The 22,185-nt window shown below is 38.9% G+C and overlaps 1 protein-coding gene across 1 annotated transcript in view; it reads left to right on the top strand.

The window, feature by feature from the left end:
* Positions 1 to 21,211, top strand: part of APCDD1L (APC down-regulated 1 like) — an 85,773-nt gene extending 64,562 nt beyond the window's left edge. The window contains exons 3-4 of the mRNA XM_026664925.2: positions 713 to 1,268; positions 17,364 to 21,211. Of these exons, the coding sequence (XP_026520710.1) occupies positions 713 to 1,268; positions 17,364 to 18,128 (1,321 nt within the window). The 3' untranslated portion in view covers positions 18,129 to 21,211. The remainder of the gene's footprint in view (positions 1 to 712; positions 1,269 to 17,363) is intronic.
* Positions 21,212 to 22,185: the final 974 nt, after the last annotated feature.

The raw sequence follows: 22,185 nt of genomic DNA on the forward strand, positions 1-22,185 counted from the left end.
CATTCACAAAATGCCCATTTACCAGAAGGCACATGAGCTCTCAAGGATATTTTTCTCCCTTTGCAGTGGACCTTTGTGAGATCAAAAAATGTTCTTGTAAATAAATATGTGGGCAGAGGCTGATGCTTTGCATAGGTCTGCTTTCTGTTAATATTTGAAATTAAAATAACTTTTAAAAAAGAAATCAGATGCAACTCTGGGAACCCATCATCCTCGTCATGCCATTCCTGGAAATGAAGAGATTTTTCTAAGTTCTACTCAAGTCTCTAGATTTATCCTCTTAACAATTTTTTTATGTTGTCCAACAGCTTAGCTACTTATACCATCTTTGATATCTAACATGTTTACTGATACAGTGTTGGTCCATACCTACTTTTGGCAAGTAACAAAATAATAGAGTTGGAAGGGATCTTGGAGGCCTTCTAGTCCAACCCCTTGCTCAAACAAGGAACCCTGTAGCATTTCAGACAAATGTTTGTCCAATCTGTTCTTAAAAACCTCCAGTGTTGGAGCATTTGCAACTTCTGGAGGCAAGTTGTTCCACTGATTAATTGTTCTGTTAGGAAATTCCTCCTTAGTTCTAGGCTGGTTCTCCCCTTGATTAGTTTCCACCCATTGCTTCTTGTCCTGCCCTCAGGTGCTTTGGAAAACAGGTTGAGCCCCTCTTCGTTGTGGCAGCCCCTAACAGGAATTTCCTCCCCTTTGTCTTCAGGTGTGAAGTGCGCCCAGGACCTGAATTCCTGACTCGGTCATATATGTTCTTTGCCAACCGCCTCTTCAAAGCCTATCAGTTTTACTACCGCGACCCTTCCTGTAGAGAGCCCACCTACTCTCTGGTCATCAAAGGGAAAATCAGGCTCCGGCAGGCATCCTGGATCACCCTAGGGGCTACAGAAGCAGATTATCACCTTCATAAAGTTGGCATTGTCTTCTACAGCCAGAGGGCCATGCAGGAAACGGTTGCCCGCCTCAACCAAACAGGAGTGCGTTGCAGTGGATTTTTGCCAGCTGGACGGGCTTGGGCTCCGGGTGCCCTCTACGAGCTTCTGAGTGCTAAAGGGGAAGAGGACTGCACCCCTGGCCTTGGCTTTGCCATGCATGAGCTTAGCCTGGTACGAGTGGAGAAGTATCACCAGCCCTTGCTCCTCCAGCACAACCAGGGGAGCAGGCAGGTGGAGGAGCTGTATCTTGGAGACATTCACACTGAATGGTCAGAGAGGCTTCAGTATCGGCCTACAGGATATCAGCGCCCACTGCAGAATGCCATGGTAAGACCGATGCTTTCAGGGACGGTCCATTACAGTATTATTAACTCGACCTTTTATTGTTGGGTCCCACCAAAAGTCCATAGAAAGAATAACAGAGTTGGAAGGGCCCTTGGAGGTCTTCTAGTCCAACCCCCCCGTTCAAGCAGGAAACTCTAAACCAGGCCTGTCAAACTGGCCGGATACATCACACGCAGGCCACGCCTACCCTGGCTCTGCAAACATTAAAAATGTCATGATAGGCCACGATCCAGCAAGTGACACGATCAGGTTTAAACACCCGTGCTCTAAACCATTTCAGACCAATGGTTGTCCAATCTCTTCTTAAAAGCCTGCAGTGTTGGAGCACCCACAACTTCTCGAGGCTTAGTTCCACTGCTTAATTGTTCTGACAGGAAATTTCTCCTTAGTTCTAGGTTGGTTGTTTCCTTGATTAGTTTCCATCCGTTGCCTTCAGGTGCTTTGGAGAATAGATTGACCCTCTCTTCTTCTAGAATGAGGCTAGGATAGAAGGAGTAGCAAGGAAAATGTAAAGGTAAAAGTTCTCCCGCACATGCGTGCTAGTTGTTTCTGGCTCGAGGGGGTGTTGCTTATCTCCGTTTCAAAGCTGAAGAGCCGGCGCTGTCTGAAGACGTCTCTGTGGTCATGTGGCCAGCATGACTAAATACCGAAGTTTCATTTCGTTTGCTTTATTGTCATTGTACCTCATACAATGAAATCAAACATCATCTTCAGTGTACATCATGACCATGAAAATAAACACAAACACACCTCCTTCACACTCCACACATTGAATTGAAAACCCCCAACACTGCACTATACAGCAGAATTCAAAAGAGCTGCTGCCCTGGGATAGAAGCTGTTTTTCAGCCTATTTGTGCTTGTTTTTATTGTTCTGTACCGTCTGCCAGATGTAATAGTTCAAAAAAAAGGGTGCCCAGGATGAGATGGATCTTTGAGAATGTTTTGAACTTTCTTAAGGCAGCGGGAGCTATAAAGCTGTTCCAAAGAGGGAAGAGGGCAACCAATGATCTTCTGACGTTAACCCTCTGGAGTGCTTTCCTATCTGCCACTGTGCAGTTGGCAAACCATACAGAGGTGCAGTGAGTTAAGTTAAGATGCATGGAGCGCTGTTATCTTCCCACCAAAGTGGTCCCTATTTTTCTACTTGCATTTTTTATGTGCTTTCGAACTGCTAGGTTGGCAGAAACTGGGATAAGTAATGGGAGCTCACTCCATTATGCAGTGCTAGGGATTCGAACCACCAAACTGCCGACCTTTCTGATCAACATGCTCAGAGTCTTTGCCTCTGAGCCACCTTTAAGGAAAATGTAGTACACCATTATACCTTATGAAAATGTCATTACTAGAGGAAATAAGCCTGAATGTAATTAATAGCAGGCCTGGAAACCCAACTCTTAATGCAGCTGAAATGTGATTCCCTTTTTTTGCTTTGTTTTTGCTCAGAAGCTTGGTTTCCTTCCCAGAATGTGTATTTTTATCAAAATCATAACTAATCAATTTAGAAAGATGATTGATCTTTAAGATAAGTTGGTTGTATTTCAGCAGAAAAATCCTCTTGAGGATTACCAGATGGGAACAGAAGGAAAGTGTAGGGAAAGAAGGAAGGAAAAAAAAAACTGATTTTCCACCCATTTAATATTGCAACAACTGGGGTGATAGAATAACATCAACAAACCACCCTCCTAGACACATGTTCGGGCTGGCATTAAAGTAGAGGTATCCTGGGCCAAAACCATGGAGGCATGAGTTAAACCAGATGGTAAACAGGAATACTTTGTAAAATTAATTTAAAACAGTCTGAGGTGGTGGTGAAATGCAAGGACTTCATTGCAGTCCTTTAGATAATCAGCTAACAGTTCGACATTTCATACTTTCCATCCACAATATTCACCGAAGAGGGTTAAATGTTATCTATTTAAATCCAAAGAGCTTTGTTTAAGTGAAAGTGAGACATTTTTGACTTTAAGCAAGGCTCTGCAAGTTCCATTGTTTTGAAGTGATTGGTGTCCCTAACCTTAGGATAGCAAAACTCCAGTTAAAGCTTGGAAATACTCTAAACCAGTGTTTCTTATTTTGCTCTTTGAACCCTTTCCCAAAAGACCCCCCAAAGAGCTTTTGTATGTGTGGGTGACATTTATCAATATTTACCAGCTTAAAAATTAAAATGGACTAATTCTTAGAATATTTATTATTGATTCTTGTAAAAAATATAAAAATTAAACATTAGACATTAATATAAATAAAACATTTTTCATGGAAAAAGCCTTGTAATTTTTCAACAAAGAAAAAAATAATATGTGTACATGGTTTTAAATATTTGCAAATATCTTTGATACCTGGCAAATAATTTATATTTTGTGGATCCCCAGAAGGTCCTTGAAACCATTCCTTCTGAAGCTGCATGCATAGGCAACTCAAGGAGAGAACTTGAGGCAGGTTCTGGACATGGCCAAAAGCACAACTGTTGAGAAAAAGGAGGCAGATCTGTTCTAAAAAAAAGAATCTATGATATATACCATATTCTATGCTCTTTTGTTCTAAGTAGACTTTCCTTTTTCCTGTTACAGATATATAGTTGAGCAGTAAAGCACATGGTGACTGTACTCTCTGGTTGCTCTGTGTAGTGCTTTATATAAACAGAATTTCTAACAGGTTCATACTTCTTGTGCAAAAGATCTCAGCTTCTCTTCTAGGCACCTGTAGTTTTCAGTAGCATTAGACAGCAGCGCTGGGAAAAACATAATTTTAGGGAACCTCGCATACTCTTAGATGGTGTAACACTTTTGAGGAGAACCTTGAAAAGACCTGCTGAACAAAACAAATACTGGTAGTCCTCAAGTTACAATGGTTCATTTAGTGACTGTTTGAAGTCACAATGGCACTGAAAAAAGTGACTTACGATGATTTTTCACACTTACGACCGTTGCAGTATCCTCATGGTCACAGGATCAACATTGGGATGCTAGACAGCTGGCATGTATTTTAAGATGGTTGCAGTGTCCTGGGGTCATGTGACACCCCTTTTGTGACCTTCTGACATGCAAAGTCAAAGGGGAAGCCAGATTCACTTAACAGCCATGTTTCTAACTTAACCACTGCAATGATTCCCTTAACAATTTTGGCAATAAAGGTCATAAAATTGGGCAAAACTCACTTAACTGTCTCACTTGGCAACAGAAATGTTGGGCTCAGTTGTGGTCATGTCAAAGACTACCTGTATTCCAAGCATACAAATGCCTGGGTTGGATACTCCCTGGTTGCTAAGCTATCTTGTATTTGATGTAGATGTATTTTAGAATGTTGGGTGCACTTGCTATTTAGCGTTAGGATTATTTATTTGTTTTTATTTATATCCCGCGTTTATTATTTTTATAAACTCAAGATGGTGAACATATCCAATAACTTTCTCCTATCTCCTATTTCTATATCTTGGAGTACTCATATTTGAATGACCTATGTGCCAGAGCTCACTGCAACAGTATTGCCAAAAAGGCTTTAAGAGTTGTAAATCTAATCTTACGAAGCTTCTCCTCTGGTAATACTGATTTGCAAACTAGGGCATACAAAACCTTTGCTAGACCAGTACTTGAATACAGCTCACTGTCTGGAATCTGCACTGTATATCAGATTTTAACACAATTGAGCGAGTCCAGAAATATTTTACAAGAAGAGTACTGCACTCCTCTGTTCGCAACAGAATACCCTACACCACCAGACTTGAGATTCTAGGCTTAGACAACCTTGAACTACGCTGGCTAAGATAGGACTTAAGCATAGTACATAAAATTATCTGTTACAATGTCTTACCAGTTAATGATTATTTCAGCTTTAACCACAGCACAAGAGCACACAACAGATACAAACTTAATGTAAACCACTCCAAACTTGATTGCAGGAAGTACGATTTCAGCAACAGAGTGGTCAATGTCTGGAATTCACTACCTGACTCTGTTGTCACATGCTCAAACCCCCACTACCCTCAAACTATCCTCTATTGACTTCATCCCATTCCTAAGAGGTCTGTAAGGGACGTGCATAAGCGCACAATTGTGCCTACTGTCCCTGTCCTATTGTCCCCAATTATTCATACCTATTTTATGTATTTATACTTATGTTTATTCTTATATCTATTATATTGTAAGCGATTGACAAATCAAATAAATAAAATAAAATAAAAAAATATATATTTCCCCCACAACAGGAATTCTATGAAGGAAGTTGGGCTGAGGGAGAATGACTGGCCCAAAACCACCCAGCTGGCTTTGTGTTTTAATATGAAGCGTGAATCTGTTATGGTCTTCTCAGTAGCTGGTTATTTCTACTGAGATATTCATTAGAGTCTAATGCTCCCATTCTGTTTTCCTCAAACTTTGTTGAAATGGGGTATTCCTACAACCTGGAGGAAAATCAGTTGTCTTCACCATACTAGTTGTTAGCAGAAACTTATCCAGGACTGTTATTCCATCCATCCATCCATCTACCCATCTATCCATCTCCACACTAACACAGATAGACAAACAGCCCCAGCCCCAAATTGCTTCTATACAAAATAGCTCTTTGTTTTTTTCCCCAATCTGTGCCTGGTTTAACAAAAAAACCTCTCCTATTTTTGGAAAATTATCTTATTAAAGAATTTCCTGCTTTAAAAGAGAACATACATATTTCAATAACTACTGGGCTATTTAGCTATTACAGACTGTGTAGCATCAATGCTCCTTGGAGTGACAGTTGCAATAATGTGGTTAAAAATGTTTCAATTACAGCGGACTTCAGTCAACATGTCAAATTGCCCTGGTGCTGAGCTAAGTACAGTGTTATTTAAATCTCCTTCCCATACAAACAAGGCTGGCGTCTCTCAAAATCAACCATATAGAACAGCTCATAGCTTATAAAAACAGGTATCATTCACCCTAAATCCTTTGGTGCCTACTATGATAATTAGAAGAGGAGTTAACTTCTAATGCTGACCAGAAAATGATTTGAAGGTCTACACAACATAGTTATCTATAATTCCCCAGACCATCAAGGTTAGAAAAACACCCTTCCTTGTTGTGAATTAAAACAAACAAATACATTTTTATAAGATGACTTGTAAATCAGCCTTCCCAGCTGGTGCTTTGTAGATGTGTTTCACTACAACTATCATTTATTTGGCCTGATTTGGAAATAGTAGAGTTGTAATTCAGCACCCAAAAGGAAACATTTCAATATGCAGGCATCATATTACTTTGTCCATTAAGATGATAGTCTTGAAGTGGTTGATATTCAGATGTTCTAATTTCTACTGTATTAAGACCAATGTTGGTGACTTCCGGTTGGGCACTCTGTCGGTGTGGAGCTGAGGAGGGGATCGCTGCTCTGAAAGATTCCGATTTTTGCTAGTTGGTGGCTTTTTGGAGCGTGTCAGACCTTGGAGGGGTAGGCAAAAGAAAGGGGAAGACATGGAGGTCTTGGGGAGGTGCCACGATCCCGGAGACTGGAAGAAGAACCCCCTGAAAACCAACGGCAGAAGAGGGAGATTGTGACAACTGTGACGATCGGAACCAAAGACGCAGCAGCCCAGCTGATTAAAAGAAGCGAAAAGAGGGAAACAGGAGGCCTGGAAAGGTGTATTTAAAGAAGATTTTCAGAATATTGGTGTATATTGTAAAGGAAGCTCCGAATTGGGTGGTGTGGTGAAGCGGAGGAGTTATTGACAGGAGCGATGACTGAAACAACGGCAGAGATTTATGCTGACTAATGGAATTGTGAAACCTGAGGTGATGAAGGGTGAGATAATAACATTTGCTTTGCGAATGGAGGAGTGGACGATAGAACCTTATTGTCCGTTTATCAGAGAAGTGGGGACAGAAAGAAAAAGAAGTGAAAGTGATTAAGTGGTATAGGAAAACAAAAGGACAATTAAGAGTGTAAAACTTGGAAATGAACTTTTGACGCATTGAAAGATCGGAAGAAAGGACTGGGGAAAAGAAACTTTAATTTGATAAATATTAATAGACAATCCTGACAACAAAATAAGAAAGATTTATTTAAGGTTCATAAGTGAAACTGTGACTGTGTGGGAATAAAAGAACAAAAGAGTAACAAGAAAATACACAAATGGAGAAGGTGACTGTGCAACTTGGAATGAGGACATTTTGAATTAAGAGTTGTTGTAAGACAATTAACCAAAAAAAATATCTCTGGATCTGATTTAATAGATATTGGTAAGATACAAACCTATTTAAGTGACGTTGGTAGAAAACTAATTTGATAGAGGTAAATATATTAGAAATTTGTATACAGAATATTGCTTAATACTGATTGAACTTTTTGGATTAATTGAATAATTGTTGGAAAGTGATTCTATAAGCATATGAATTAGATGGTCAAAGAATAATTATATAGTATTATTATTTTCATCTTATTGTTCTGATAAATTATATCAATTTTTGTTTAAAAGTACTATATCAGAAATCTAAGGGGGAAAAAAAGAAATTAGACTTACTTACTTTGATTAAATATATATCCTTAAGGAAATAGATAAATTCATATATTTAAATATATTAATGAGCTGGGTGCTTTAACTACAGTATTTACATTAATTACGTGATTATATAGGTTTGGTGTTTTCTGGTTAAGAATACTGGTATCTATTTACTTGTATTTATAGTGGATTAACTAAATATAAATTGGATTAATATTTAACTCTCTAAACCTTAGAATATATGACCAGTTAAGAAATAGAAATAAGATCTGTCTGGGACTATCTATAATAGAAAACTCTTATTTAACAATATATGTATAAAAACGTATACTGTATTTAAAAGAGAAGACAATATAACTCTACTAGGGTAGTTGATGGTGAATTGGAGAGAGCTTCTACAAATAGTTAAAATGGCAACAATAACTACAAATGTAAAATCAGGGAAGAAATCTACAACAGTGTCATCTTCACCTCTGGGACAGAGATCGATTGACACAATGTTACTAGCGGAAAAGACAAGTTCCGCCCAAAGTTTGCAGGCAGTACAGTCAACACTTGCCATGATGCGGGGAAATGATGGTAAAAACCCATGAACTGATAGCGAGGAATCACGAAGACATGAAATTAGAAATGAGAACGGAAATAGGAGGAGTAAAGAACGAGATACAAAATTTGGATAGCAAAATCGGAAAGATGCAGGAGACAATGACAAAAAATGAACAAAAATTAAGCACAGTAGAGGCAAGAACTGAGGTGGTGGAAAAGAGATTAGAGGAATCAGAACAAAATTGGAAAGTCTTATATTGTGAACTTCGGGATTCTGTGGTGCATATAGAATTAGAAAAAGCATCATTTTATTTGAGATTTCAGAATGTTGTTGAAGATAAAAAGGAAGATTTACATGAAATAATGGTGAATTTGAAAGCAACAGCCCTATAGAAAGACAAACAGGAAATTGAGAATGACATCGATGAGGTCTACAGAGTATATACCCATTATTCCTGGACACAGACTACCCCGAGAAATCCACATCAGATTCGCGAGAAAGACGATACGAGACATGTTATACGGCAAGACCAGAGATGAGCCACTGATATATAAAGATCATGAAGTGGTAACATTGAAGCAAATACCTAGGAGAGTTAGGGAGCAAAGAAGGGGCTACCAGTTTTTGTCATCTCAGTTAATTAAGAATGGTATATCGTTCAGTTGGCTCACCCCAGAAGGGCTCCTAATAGCATGGCAGGATAAAAAATATAAAATTGATACAATAGAGAAAGCGCATCAATTTTGTGAACAATATCTGGGACCTGAAGAAGAACGTGAAAGTGGAGAAGATTTAAATACAAGAAGTCAGGAAGAACAACTCTCCGAAGAACTTGCACCACAGTTAGAATCTCAGAAACTTAGAGAAGATAAGGACAACAGACCAAGTACAAGAGAACCCAGAACAAGGAAAGAATCAAAAAATGCTCTACACCAGGGGTGTCAAACTCAAATTCATCGGGGGCCGCATCAGCAGTTTGGTCCCCATCAAAGGGCCGGTTGTCTATGTGTCCACTCTTTATTATCATAAATTAATGTCACTGCATTCAATTATTACTGTTTTTGTAATAATGTAAGTAATAACTAGCTCTGAAAGCAGAAACATAGTCAGAATAATGACAAGTAGATATTCAAATGTACAATTATTGTACAATGTATTGAAAAATGTTTTTGGTAACAAACATTAATTTTTTTAAACATACAAATATTGCCAAACACTGTTTATTAAACATATGGAAAACACAAGGCATTACCTTTTTTTAACTTTACTGACTAGATGGCTGACATCGTTTTCCTAAGGTCAGTCCATCGATGTTTGGCGTTAGGTCTTGTGCTGTAGCAATCCGCAAAACAGCATGGAGGTTATCATCAGTGATGCGTGATCTGCCCCCTCCATTTACTTTACTTACCTTTACTTCTTTCTTTCTTTTACTTCTTTCTTCTTGCTCCTCTCCGCGGCGTCCGCGCGCTCCTCTGATCCCTGGAGATGTCGGGCGGACGCCACGTGATGACGCCACGTCCGACACCCAGGGAGCAGTGCGGGCAGGAAGAAGTCGGGCCAGGTCCCGGAAGGTAAGTAAATTTTTTTTTTTTTTAACTTGAGCCATTTTTAAATGAATTTACTCCGTGCAGGCACGGAGTAAATTCATTGAAAAAAAGGGGAGGCTGCAAGGCTGGCGGCGGCACCGCTGGCCATCAGACGAGGTCTGGCGGGCGGATTTGGCCCGCGGGCCTTGTGTTTGACACCCCTGCTCTACACAGAAAGTAACACAAACAGAGAAATCACCTTATTTTCAGTTAATATCAATGGTTTAAACTCAACATTAAAAAGAAAAGTCATTTGAAAAACTTAAAGAACAAAATGCAGACATAATTTGTATACAAGAAGTATACATCATAGATAAACAGGCAGACCTTCTAATGAATACTAATTTGGGAAAAATGTATTGGGCTCTTTCAAATCAAAGAAAAAGGGGTATCGTATATATAAAAGATTGGCTGCAACACAAACAAGTATATAAGGATGATGATGGGAGAATGCTATTTATAGAAATAACATTAAACCATAAAAATACTTTGTTAGTTACAGTATATGCCCCGAATGTAAATCAAAAAGAATTTTATAATAAACTCCATCACAAGATAGTAGAAACTGAATATACAAATATATTTTATTTATTTATTTATTTTATTTATTTATTTATTTATTTGATTTGTCAATTGTTTACAAGATAATAAGTACAAGTGTATACATAGTTGTGAATATATGAAATGGGTACATATAAGAAAAATAATAGAATAAGAGAAACAATAGGACAGGGACGGTAGGCACGTTGGTGCGCTTTATGCACGCCCCCTACAGACCTCTTAGGAAAGGGGTGAGGTCAATAGTAGACAGTCTAAGGTTAAAGTTTTTGGGGTTTGGGGAAGAGACTACAGAGTCGGGTAGAGTATTCCAGACATTGACCACTCTATTGCTGAAGTCGTATTTCCTGCAATCAAGTTTGGTGCGGTTTACTTTGAGTTTGTATCTGTTGTGTGCTCTTGTGTTGTTATGGTTGAAGCTGAAGTATTCATTGACAGGTAGGACATTGCAATGTATGATTTTATATACCATGCTTAAGTCGGACCGAAGACGGCGTAATTCAAGGTTTTCTAGTTTTAGAATTTCGAGTCTGGTGGCATAAGGTATTCTACAAACAGTAGAAGAGTGGAGAACTCTTCTTGTGAAATACTTCTGGACTTTCTCAATTGTGCTAATATCACATACGTAATAAGGATTCCAGACTGATGAACTGTATTCGAGTATATGTATTGTAGGAGATTTAAATGCTGTTTCAGACAACGACAAAGACTATAAAAGTTCATAAATAAATAAATAATAAATAAATAAATAAATAAAGACTATTCCCATCTTCTTTTAATAACATGGCGAAGGAATTAAATTTGAAGGATGTGTGGAGAGAACTATATCCAACTAAAAAGCAATATACTTTCTTTTCCAATCCTCATCACTCTTGGTCTAGAATAGATCAGATTTGGATGGACCCAGGCTTAATGGAAAACATTGAAAATATAGCGATTTTGCCAAATGTATGGGCTGATCATAACCCTATTCAAATTAAATGGAAAGGGAAGAGAATGATTGGAAGATGGACATTTAATAATTGTATATTAAAAGATAACAAATATATTGAAATGGTGAGAAAAGAATTGAAAATATTTCTTGAAATAAATAAGAGAGAGCATACGTCCCTCCAAAATCTCTGGGATACAACCAAAGCTTACGTGAGAGGTTTAACTATTGGCTATAGTATTAAAAAGAATAAAGAAAAAAGGCAACAACAAAATGTGTGGAGAGAGAAACTTAAAGATTTAGAAGTTAGTAGACAAATTGATCCGAATAATCAAAACACTACTAAAGAAATAGATTTGGTAAAACATAAGATAAATTTAAGTATGCAGGAAGACCTGGTCCGAAAAGTTAAATTAGTAAAACAAAATTATTTTGAAAATGCAAATAAGCCAGGGAGATGGTTAGCCCATAAAATAAAAAAGAACAAAGAAAAAGAATGACTGTAGTTCTCCAAGACCAAGAAGGGAAAGTATGTACTCAGACTAAGGAAAAGAAAGATATTGCCAAGGACTTTTTAAACAAATTTATACAATCAAGAAGAAGTACCAGAAGAACTTATTAATCAATATTTGAAGGAAAAAATTTTACCGGAAATTATGGATGAAGAGAAATGTATTTTAAATAATAAAATATCCACAGAAGAAATTAGAAAGGCAATTGGAGCCCAAAAACTAAATAAAACTCCGGGCCCGGATGGAATTCTGTCTGAATTCTATAAGGAGTTTCAAGAGTTATTGGAGGAATTAATGACAGACCTATATAATGAAGCCTTGGATAGTGCAAATATACCAAAGTCATGGACCGAAGCATATATAACCCTTATTCACAAAGAGCAATCAGACCCACAAAAAATTCAAAATTATAGGCCAATATCATTTTTAAACGTAGATTACAAGATTTTGGCCACAATATTGGCGGAAAGATTAAAGAAAATGTTAAGTAGGATTATTCATACTGACCAGAATGGGTTTCTGCCATATAGACAAAGGAAGACAAATACAAGAATAATTATGGATGTTTTAAAATTCTATGAAGTACACAATTAAAACAATGGCACTGATGTTTTTAGACACTCAGAAGGCATTTGACAATTTGAATTTGAATTTTCTTATTAAACAACTGACAGGCATGAAATTTGGCGAATTTTTTTTAGGATTCATTAAAACAATATACTGTATAATACCCAAACTGCAAAAATATTAATAAACGGGGAAAACACAGATAATATAAGGATGAATAAGGGTGTAAGACAAGGATGCCCCTTGGCTCCCCTACTTTATATATGGTACATATCCAACAAAATACTGGTACATATCCGACAAAATCAAGAGATCAGCGGGTTAAAAGTTAACAAAGAGGAGTACAAACTTCAAGCATTTGCTGACGATATGGCCTTTATAGTGGAAGATCCCCTGGAAACGACACCTATTTTGATGAAAGAAATAGAACAATATGGAAATGTGGCAGGGTTAAAAATTAATAAAGAAAAAACAAAAGTGATAACAGAAAACTGTACAAATGAACAAAAGGAAGAACTAACAAAGAGGTTAGGGATACAGGTGGTACATAAAGTAAAATATCTGGGGATATGGCTGACAGCTAGGTGCTCATCAATTAAAAAAGATAATTACGATAAATTAACAATTCAAATATTTAAAGACTTAGATAATTGGGCTAAATTACAAATATCTCTATTAGGCCATATTGCAATAGTAAAAATGAATACTTTGCCAAAATTGTTGTTCTTATTTCAGACGGTGCCAATCAAGTTGGAAAAAAAGCTTTTTTCAAGAACTAAATAAACATATATCCAAATTTATATGGCAAGGGAAAAACCCAGAATAAAACATAAATTATTACAGAATGATAGAAAGAAAGGAGGCTTTGGTCTTCCAGATTTTGAAACATACTACTATGCTGCGATAGCAACCTGGCTTAAAGACTGGGTTAATTTGATAAATAAAAGGATCTTAACATTAGAGGGCTTTGATCTCCAACTTGGATGGCACGCATTTATGTGGGATGGAAAGAGTAAACACCACTTGTACTTTCAAAGGCATTATATAAGGAGTGTGTTACTAAATATTTGGGAAAAGATTAAAAAAGTACATTACTGTAAGGTCCCACTGTGGTTATCTACAATGGAGGCAGTTACACATCCAAATGTTTTAGATTTTGATAATATTGTAAGATATAAAGATCTATTACACCAAACCGGAGAGTTAAAGGGTAGGAATCAAATACAAATTCAAGGAAAAAAGATAGCATGGTGGCCCTATGCGCAGATACAATCGCATTACAAAAAAGATAAAGAACAATTTGGTTTTAACATGACCTACCAAGAATTAGATAAAATTTGGCATGGAGAGGAAAGGAAGTTGATTAGTAAAATATATAAATATCTCTTGGATTATAAATTAAAAGAAGAAACAGTCAAGGAGTGTATGATAATTTGGGCAAAAAATATGGGCCACAGTATTAAATTAGACAAGTGGGAACATATTTGGGAAATAAATTACAAACTATGTCAGCCTTGTACAAAGAGAATCTCTATAAAATGGTGTATCATTGGCACTTGCCACCCGCGAGACTGGCTAAGATGTTCCCGAACCTCCCCCCAAACTGCTGGAAGTGTAACTGCGCCCAGGGAACATACTTCCATATGTGGTGGACATGTCCATATGCTCAGAAGTTTTGGAAAAATATCAAAACTTGGATTCTAAATATAACTAAACAGGAAGTAAAACTTGAACCTGAAATCTTTTTGCTGGGTATGATAGACTCAAAAATAGAAAAAATATCAATATTTAATCTTGCACATTATAACGGCAGCCAGAATAAGTTATGCTCAAAATTGGAAACTGTCTATTGTCCCTTCAGAGGAGATGGTCATTAAAAAAATTCACGAGTGTGCAGAGATGGACAGCCTAACCAAATTACTAAAAAACAACAAAGATAGTGAATACTACAAGGTTTGGAACTGTTGGTATGAATGGTTAAAGAAAAAGCAACATTTGATAACTGAATAAGTTATGAAATTTTGAAGGACATGCATTTAATTATAAAGTATTCTGTGAAATTAAAACATTAAAAGAACGAGGAAGGTGTTGTAACAAGGTAGATCACGTCAATGTTATGGAGTAAAAAAAGAAAAAGAAAAATATAACCAATGCTCAATACCTGCTGCAAAATGTATATATGTTATACATTTATGGTATTCAGCTTTGTTCGGGTATTTTCCCACGTCATTATAGTTGTGCTTTTAAAGTTGTAGCAACGTTTTAGCAGAATATCATCTGCTATCATCAGGCTTCTGTATTGTGTTCGTCTGTGAGTCAGACTCTTACAGCCGTTTCTGTTTTAAATTTGGGGCTAGCCTACTGCTGTGCCAGAATGATTTTTTCTTCATCCTGATTGGTTGGGAGTCTTGGTCTGTGTGTATTGGTCTTGGAGTTTGCTGTGTTCTGCTTGATTGGTGTTTCTAATATCTTCTGTCTGTTTTGTAGCTTTTTTTGTCTTGATTGGCTGGCAACATTGTGTTTCCTGTATTGGAGGCTTTTAGTGCTGCTTGCCGCCGAGTAAATGGACGGCTATCATTTATTAGGAAGCTAGGTTTCATCTGGGTGCCTGGTTGGGGTGTGTTTGAGCTGGAGGTATCAGGAGGAGTCTGTTTGTGCCCAGGTGTTTGCCTGGCTTGTGATGTGGAGATTTTTTTGTTTGTTGAGTGCAGGCTTCCAAATAACTGACAGTCTGGTGGAATCATCTCTTCTATTTATGCTTTCAGGTCTTTTTTCAATCTCTATAGCTTCTCTGGTAATTCTGTAGCTGGGGTTTTATATAGTGGCTAAGGTTTTGGTGCCATTGAAGTCGATGCTATGACCTGTGGCTTTCATGTGTTGGACTAGTGAGGAAGTGTGTTCCAGCTTTTTTACTTCATTTTTGTGTTCATCCAGGCGGGTACTTATTCTTCTATTGGTCTGTCCAATGTATGTGGCAGGGCATGATGCACAGGGGACTTCGTATATGCCTTGGTTTTCCAGGTCAATTTTATCTTTGGGGTTTCTTAGGATGGCTGCTATTTTTCTGTCTGTTTTGAAGGCAGTCTTGATGTGATGCCTGTGTAGTATCTTACTGATTTTGTCTGTAGTACCTCTTATGTAGGGGCAGGACAGCTGTTCCATAGGTCTGTTCATCTTCTAGGTCTCCATTATGTCTCAGTGTGTTTTTGTGGATCAAGCCGGTGATTTTGCTTTTGTGGAAGCCGTTGGCTGTTAGTATTTTAGTCAGGGTCCATAGTTCAGTCTTCATGTGTGTCTCGTCTGCCAGGCGTTTGGTTCTGGCAATTAGTGTTTTGGCCATGGAGTTTATCTGTGCTGGGTGGTGGTGGGATTGGGCGTTGAGGTAGCAGTTGGTGTGTGTTTTCTTCTGGTATACGGTGTGTCCTAGTGTGCCATCTGTTTTTTTGTAGATTAGTACATCTAGGAATGGTAGTTGTTTGTTTGTTTCCGTTTCCATGGTGAATTTGATTTTGGGGTGTGTGCTGTTTAGGTGTGTTAGGAAATTGTTTAGGTTTTCTTTTCCATGGGGCCAAATCACGAATGTGTCATCGATGTATCTTAACCATAGTTTGGGTTTGTGGGTGGCATTAGCTACAGCTCTGGATTCGAATTCAGTTTCAGCTCTCCAAGTTGTAAGTTGTTTTATCTTGTCCCAAAGTAGAGGGTGGATTTTGTTGCTCAATTCCAGGTGTAGAATTAGAAGATCTTTGTTTAGCTGATTGAGTTGGAATCTCTTTCTGTGGAGCTTGTTCCTGAGTAGAGCCATTTCAGTTCTTTTCAGGATATGTTTAGTAGTTGCTGTACTCTGATGAAATATATTTATGTATGTATGTATGTATGTATGTATGTATGTATGTATGTATGTATGTTTCTTTTTAAATGTTTTAAATATATGAAACTTAAATAAACTTTATTTCAAAAAAAAAAAAGACCAATGTCAATTTCTTATTTTTATTAGCTTAACAAATTTACAATATCAAAATTCAGCATATGTCTATGTTACGAACTTCTTCCTACAAAGTTCAGGCAATTTAGTGTTTAGGCAATTTAGTGTTTTTGGCTTCAGAACAGTCAAGAAATGTTTTATTTTGAGGGTAGTCAGAATAAATAGTGCTAACTATGAATACAAATTATCTGCTGGAATTAGGGAAGTAAAGAGTGTTTTGGCCTATGCGGGGAAGTTTCATTGCCTATAGTTCAAACCAAGCTCTGTTAATATTTCATACTTTAGTGGGGTATTTTGGCGTTCAACTGTGTTAAATGAAATCTCCCAACATTCCTCACCATTGGACCGTTGTGGAAAAGGCTGTTGTGAATTACAGTTTAGCACAGGGGTGCCTGCAGGTCGGTGATGGGATTCATTTCTTTTTACTACCGGTGTCTTGGTGGACGTGGTGTGGCTTGGTGGGCGTGGCTTGGTGGGTGTGGCTTGGTGGGCATGGCAGGGAAAGGATACTGTAAAATCTCCATTCCCTCCCCACTCCAGGGGAAGGTTACTGCAAAATCCCATTCCCTCTCCGCCCCACTAACCTGCTTTCCAGCTCCGTTCTCCTGTGCAGGGCAACCAAAGAAGGCCCAGCCGATCAGCTGGGACTCGGGAGGCAAAGAATAGATGGGGGAGGGGCCAGTCAGAGGGGGTATTTGCCGGTTCTCCAAACTACTCAAAATTTCCATATCTGTGCATCACAAACAAAACCCAAATAGCATTTCAATTGCATGTCACTAATTCATCAACAATTAAAAAGCCCTCTGTTGCTTTAGATTTGTCTTTCAAACAGAAGCTCATCTTTGCTAATGAAATAGGTTCTCTCCATGATAGGATTACATTAACAATGCAATTAAAATGTTGCTTTCATTTCCTTCTGCAGCACCACATTCATCCTTGCCCTGCTTGTGGGGTGATATACAGAGCTGACGAACATAACCCGCCCGTATTACCAGCCAGACCTGAGCTTCCGATGCTGTTGAGCGGCCACTGGGTCAGCTCTCGCTGCGAAGTCCGCCCAGCAGTGCTTTTCCTTACCAGGTACTTTATCTTCCATGCCAACAACCGCAGCTGGGAAGGCTACTATCACCACTACTCTGACCCTCTCTGCAAGCAACCAACTTTCACCGTCTACGCCTTGGGTCATTACAACGAGGGAGCCCCTTCCCGCATCGTGAGAGGAGGCACCGAGCTGGTCTTCAAGGTGACACATGCTCGGGTGACACCTATGGATCAGGTCACTGCGTCCATGCTGAACTCCTCTGATTTTGGGAGCTGTGGAGAGGCTGGATCTTGGCACATGGGGCAGGAGCTAGATGTGACCCACACCAATGGATGCGCAGCCCTAGGTATTAAACTCCCCCACGCCGAGTATGAACTCTTCCGCCTCGAACGAGATGGAAAAGACCGGAGCCTGCTGTTTATTGGTGAGAGACCAACTGATGGCTCAAGTCCTAACACTCTCGATAAGCGGCCCACGTCTTACCAGTCTCCTCTTCTCCAGTGTGGTGGGCCCTCGGGAACTTTGGCAAGATATAGCATGCCACACGATCCAAAAAGATTAAGTGCCCAAGCAAATCATGGAGCTCCAAAGACTCCCTTATCTCTGCTGGTGTTTCTAGCTACATTGCTGGCCAACTGGGATTAAAAGCTTGCTGATGGAGCAGCAGAAAATGCAGATAACCTTAGCCTTCAGGCTTTGTGTAGTCCAATCAAAAAATAAGCACAGAGGCGTTTTTTTCCACAGGTTGCAAAAAATTATGTTTCCTTGCCTATGTTTTCCGTTGCCATGCTCGCTTACATACACCTGTAAATTGGTTTTCTTGATTTTTGAAGTGGAAAATCACTCACTTTTCATCAGGTGACTCAATGCACACACAACTGCCTGTTTCTGAAGCAGTGTTTCTCAATCTCAGAAATTTTAAGATACAAGGACTTCAATTCCCACAATTCAATTCAGCTGGGTGGAGAACTCTGGGAGTTGAAGTCCGCACATCTTCAGGTCCCTAAGTTGAGAAACACTGTTCTTGAAGGGCCCAAAAAGATAGAAAAGGTTTTTTTTTTCCACCCTCCTTCGAAGACATCTCATTGTTTAAACTTCTGTTGTTCATTGAAGAAATATTTCACTAAATATTCACTAAATTTTCTTCTTGACGTTGCTTCGTATTAATTTTACTGATATGCAACCAACACTTTTTACAATGCAAAAGGTTATCCTTGTTCAAATAATAAAGGATGAGAGAAATTGAATTTTAGGTGCTATAAGAACGAACTGTGTGACATAATGCTCGCCTAAATTAAGAGCCTTAGTGAGAAGGTTGTTTGCCAGGGTGGATGGTCCATTTTAGCAAGGGGAAAACACCTTTCTTGGTAGACCAAATACATAAGGATGATGATGTCCCATAATTGTTCTGTTAAGCAGCTTTAAATTATCTTTGAAATAAAAAATGTATGGTTTTCAGTCCTCAGGGAGAATAAGCTAAAAATAAGAAAAAAGAAAGATTTGTCAGCAAGGTCACAATTTGTGGATGCCAACTTATTTAAAAAGTTTTGTATTGTGCTGAGCATGTTGCTTACGGTAAGGCTAAGCGTAGTGCTTATGGAAGGGGGATGAAACCCTCACCTCGGATTCTGTCAACCATGATGTGTGTGCATGGTATCTGCAGAGGTTGAAAAAATGCCAAGATGGTGGTCATGATCAAACCTGTTCATTTTCCTTGGGTGGTCAGCATTGCAGGCACATACAGGTAATTCTCGACTTACAACAGTTCACTTAGTGACCAAAGTTACAAGGAGACTGAAAAAAGTTGACTTGCAACTTATGACACTTATGACTGTTGCAGCATCCCCATGGTCACGTGATCAAAATTCAGGTGCTTGGCAACTGACTCATAGTTATGATGGTGGTAGAGTCCTGTGGTCACCTTTTGTACCCTTCTGATAAGCAAAGTCAATGGGGAAGCCTGATTCACTTAACAGCCATATTACTAGCTTAGCAAACTGCAGCGATTTGCTTAAACAACGGTGGCAAGAAAGGTCGTAAAAATGGGGCAAGATTTGCTCAACAAATGTCTCGCTTAATAACAGAAAATTTGGGGCTGAATTGTGGTCCTAAGATAAGGATTACCTGTACACAGAATCAGGGTTTGGGCTTCATTGAGAACCATCAGGTCCTGCTCACATGTGTTACAAACAGCACTTTAAAAACACAATTACTAGTGGGGCCAGTGGGACTTTCCTAAGCATTTGGGTTGTGTAAAGGATTTGGTCCCGTGTTCTTCAGCAGTAATAATTTTTAAGAAGGGATTTATTTTGGTAAACAAAAGAGAATGTTCAGGCAGCTTTGTCTCCAATTTACTCATATTAGTAGATTTCAGACATGACTGCAGTGGCCATAATTCCCAGTCAATGTGGCATAAAATGAGAGGCACTGGACCAGGGATGGGATTCAAATTTTTTAACAACTGGTTCTGTGGACATGGCCAGGTGGGCGTGGCCATGTGACTTGGTGGGCATGGCTTCTTTTTTGCAGCACCCCCCCCCTTTTTGGACCTCCTGGGCCTCAGGGAAGCCTCCTGGGGGGGGGCGTTTTTGCTCCCAGAAGGCTTCCCTGGGGCCCAGGAAGGCAAAAAACAGAACGCGGGGGGGCGGGGCGGCGCACAGCACCCTCCCACCCCCACATGTGCCCCTTTTTGCCTCCTGGGCCTCAGGGAAGCCTCCTGGGGGAAGCAGTAAGACAGCGAGGGGGATCCTGGCACAGCTGATCATTGGAACAGCTGATCGTTGGGAGTGGGGAAAATACCTTAAGGAGTGACTGGGCAGGGGAGAATGCAGTCAGTAATGTTGGGCATGTGCGATAAGGACTGACTGGGTGGGGAGGGGCAGGCGGAGAGGGGCGGGGCCAGCCAGGGGCAAGATTTGCCCGTTCTCCGAACTGCGCAGAATCATAACTGGTTCTATAGAACCGGTCCAAACCGGTAGAATCCCACCCCTACACTGGACTCTCATACTTCGGTAAGGATTCTTTGGTGTCTTCTAGTGATTTTCCTATCCATCCTAAAAAAAAATTGGCTCATTTTAGCTTTCTTGGTTATCTTCTGACAAAGCAGACAACAGTGGTTGTCACACTGCTCAAAATGTTCTTCCGACCTGTGGAAACCCAGTCTGAGTTAGCAGCTACTCCATTTTAAAAAATTATTTTCTTCTTGTTTTTTTGCAGTAAGAATAGGCAGGCGCCCCAGAGCTTAGGAAAGAACAAGTGATTCTATACAACCTAAATTAACTCAGGATGATGCATATGGGATCATACAATAAAAAGCTGCTGTAATTTTGTTTTTAGCTTTGTGTATTAATAAGCTTTTTTTTTGCAAACTGATATATTTTTTGATGAAAAGAACAACTATGCAATGACTGCAAATGATATAGTGTACTAACAGGATTATGATTAATATGTAAAAATGTTAATGAGATTTTATAGAAACATCAGAGCCAAATTCATTTACTGCAGACAAAATGTAATGCTTTTCTTAATGTCTAATTGTTACAATAAATTGTATTTCAGCAGATTTTTTTAAAAAAAAAAAACCCTCAAAGGAAAGTATTTAGATGTTCTGTACATAAAAACAACTGTTCATCTTCTTAAAAAAATGAGTCTTTTGTTCCTGGAACTTCCTGTTCTTTCCTTTTACTGATCAACAACAGGACTAAGTATTAAATCTTTGCAATTTCTGATGCTTACTGTTTGAGACTCCTAATTTTGTATGGGCCATTACAAAATTCCTAATTTAAAACATAAGAAGAGTGGCTTCTCTGTAAAAAAAAGATAACATTCTGCCCGTGAAGCTTCTACTTTTGATCTATTAAAAGGAGTTCCAGATATCAAGTTCCAGATATAACGGGGAAAAATAGGCAGTACTTAGATTGAATGGTCTTATAATTCACAAGAAATGAACCTTTTAAATTCGGGCTACATTTAGCTCTTGAGGAAGATCCCAGGGTTTGCATTCCAATAAGCAGTTGGAAACAAAACAGTGTCATTCAGGAAAACGAATTATTAGAATGCAGCTAAAATGTTAAACGTGATTAATGTATGCCATTCCGTCTTTGTAAAAATAAATTTTAATACATTAAAATTTCCATTTGGTAGTAATTGGGTGGGGTAGGGGGGAATAGTCTGAAGGCCACATGTAGCCTAGGGGAGGGTCCTCCAATTGCTGTCCCACTTTTTAATAAATCTCAGCATTTCACTAATTTAAAAAAAGTTGCTGTTTTTTCTCTCTCTCCAAATAACGTATGCTTGAGGAACTATTAACTCCAAATGGTCTCCAGACTGTTTCAATAATTTAAGTACAATATAGGTGTGGCTTATTTGATATGGATACTAGAAGTTAAGATAGGGCTAGTTTAAATTACTTTGAATTTGGAATTAAAATTAGACCTTTGTCTTTGTGAACCTGTTGCACCGGCGCAGCCTCTTGGAGCAGGATGCCTTGCAGGGTCCCAAAGACTCATTTCTGGCAGAGTTTGCGGGAGAGAAAGAAAGACTTTGGCTGCTTTCCTTGCGTGCAGCCAAAAGCAGAAGTGGAAAAGAAGCAGCCCGGTGGCCAGGCAAGTTCCTTCCCCTCCACCCTTCCCCCCCTCCCCTTACTACCTCATGTTGGTTCGCAAAGCACGCGACACAAGCCTTGTGTTCCCGCGCAGCCTGG

The sequence above is a fragment of the Notechis scutatus genome, chromosome 3 (genome assembly GCF_049901735.1).
Source record: "Notechis scutatus isolate UNSWTSFEM ecotype Mainland chromosome 3, rNotScu1.2, whole genome shotgun sequence".
In the NCBI taxonomy this organism is placed as follows: Eukaryota; Metazoa; Chordata; class Lepidosauria; order Squamata; family Elapidae; genus Notechis; species Notechis scutatus.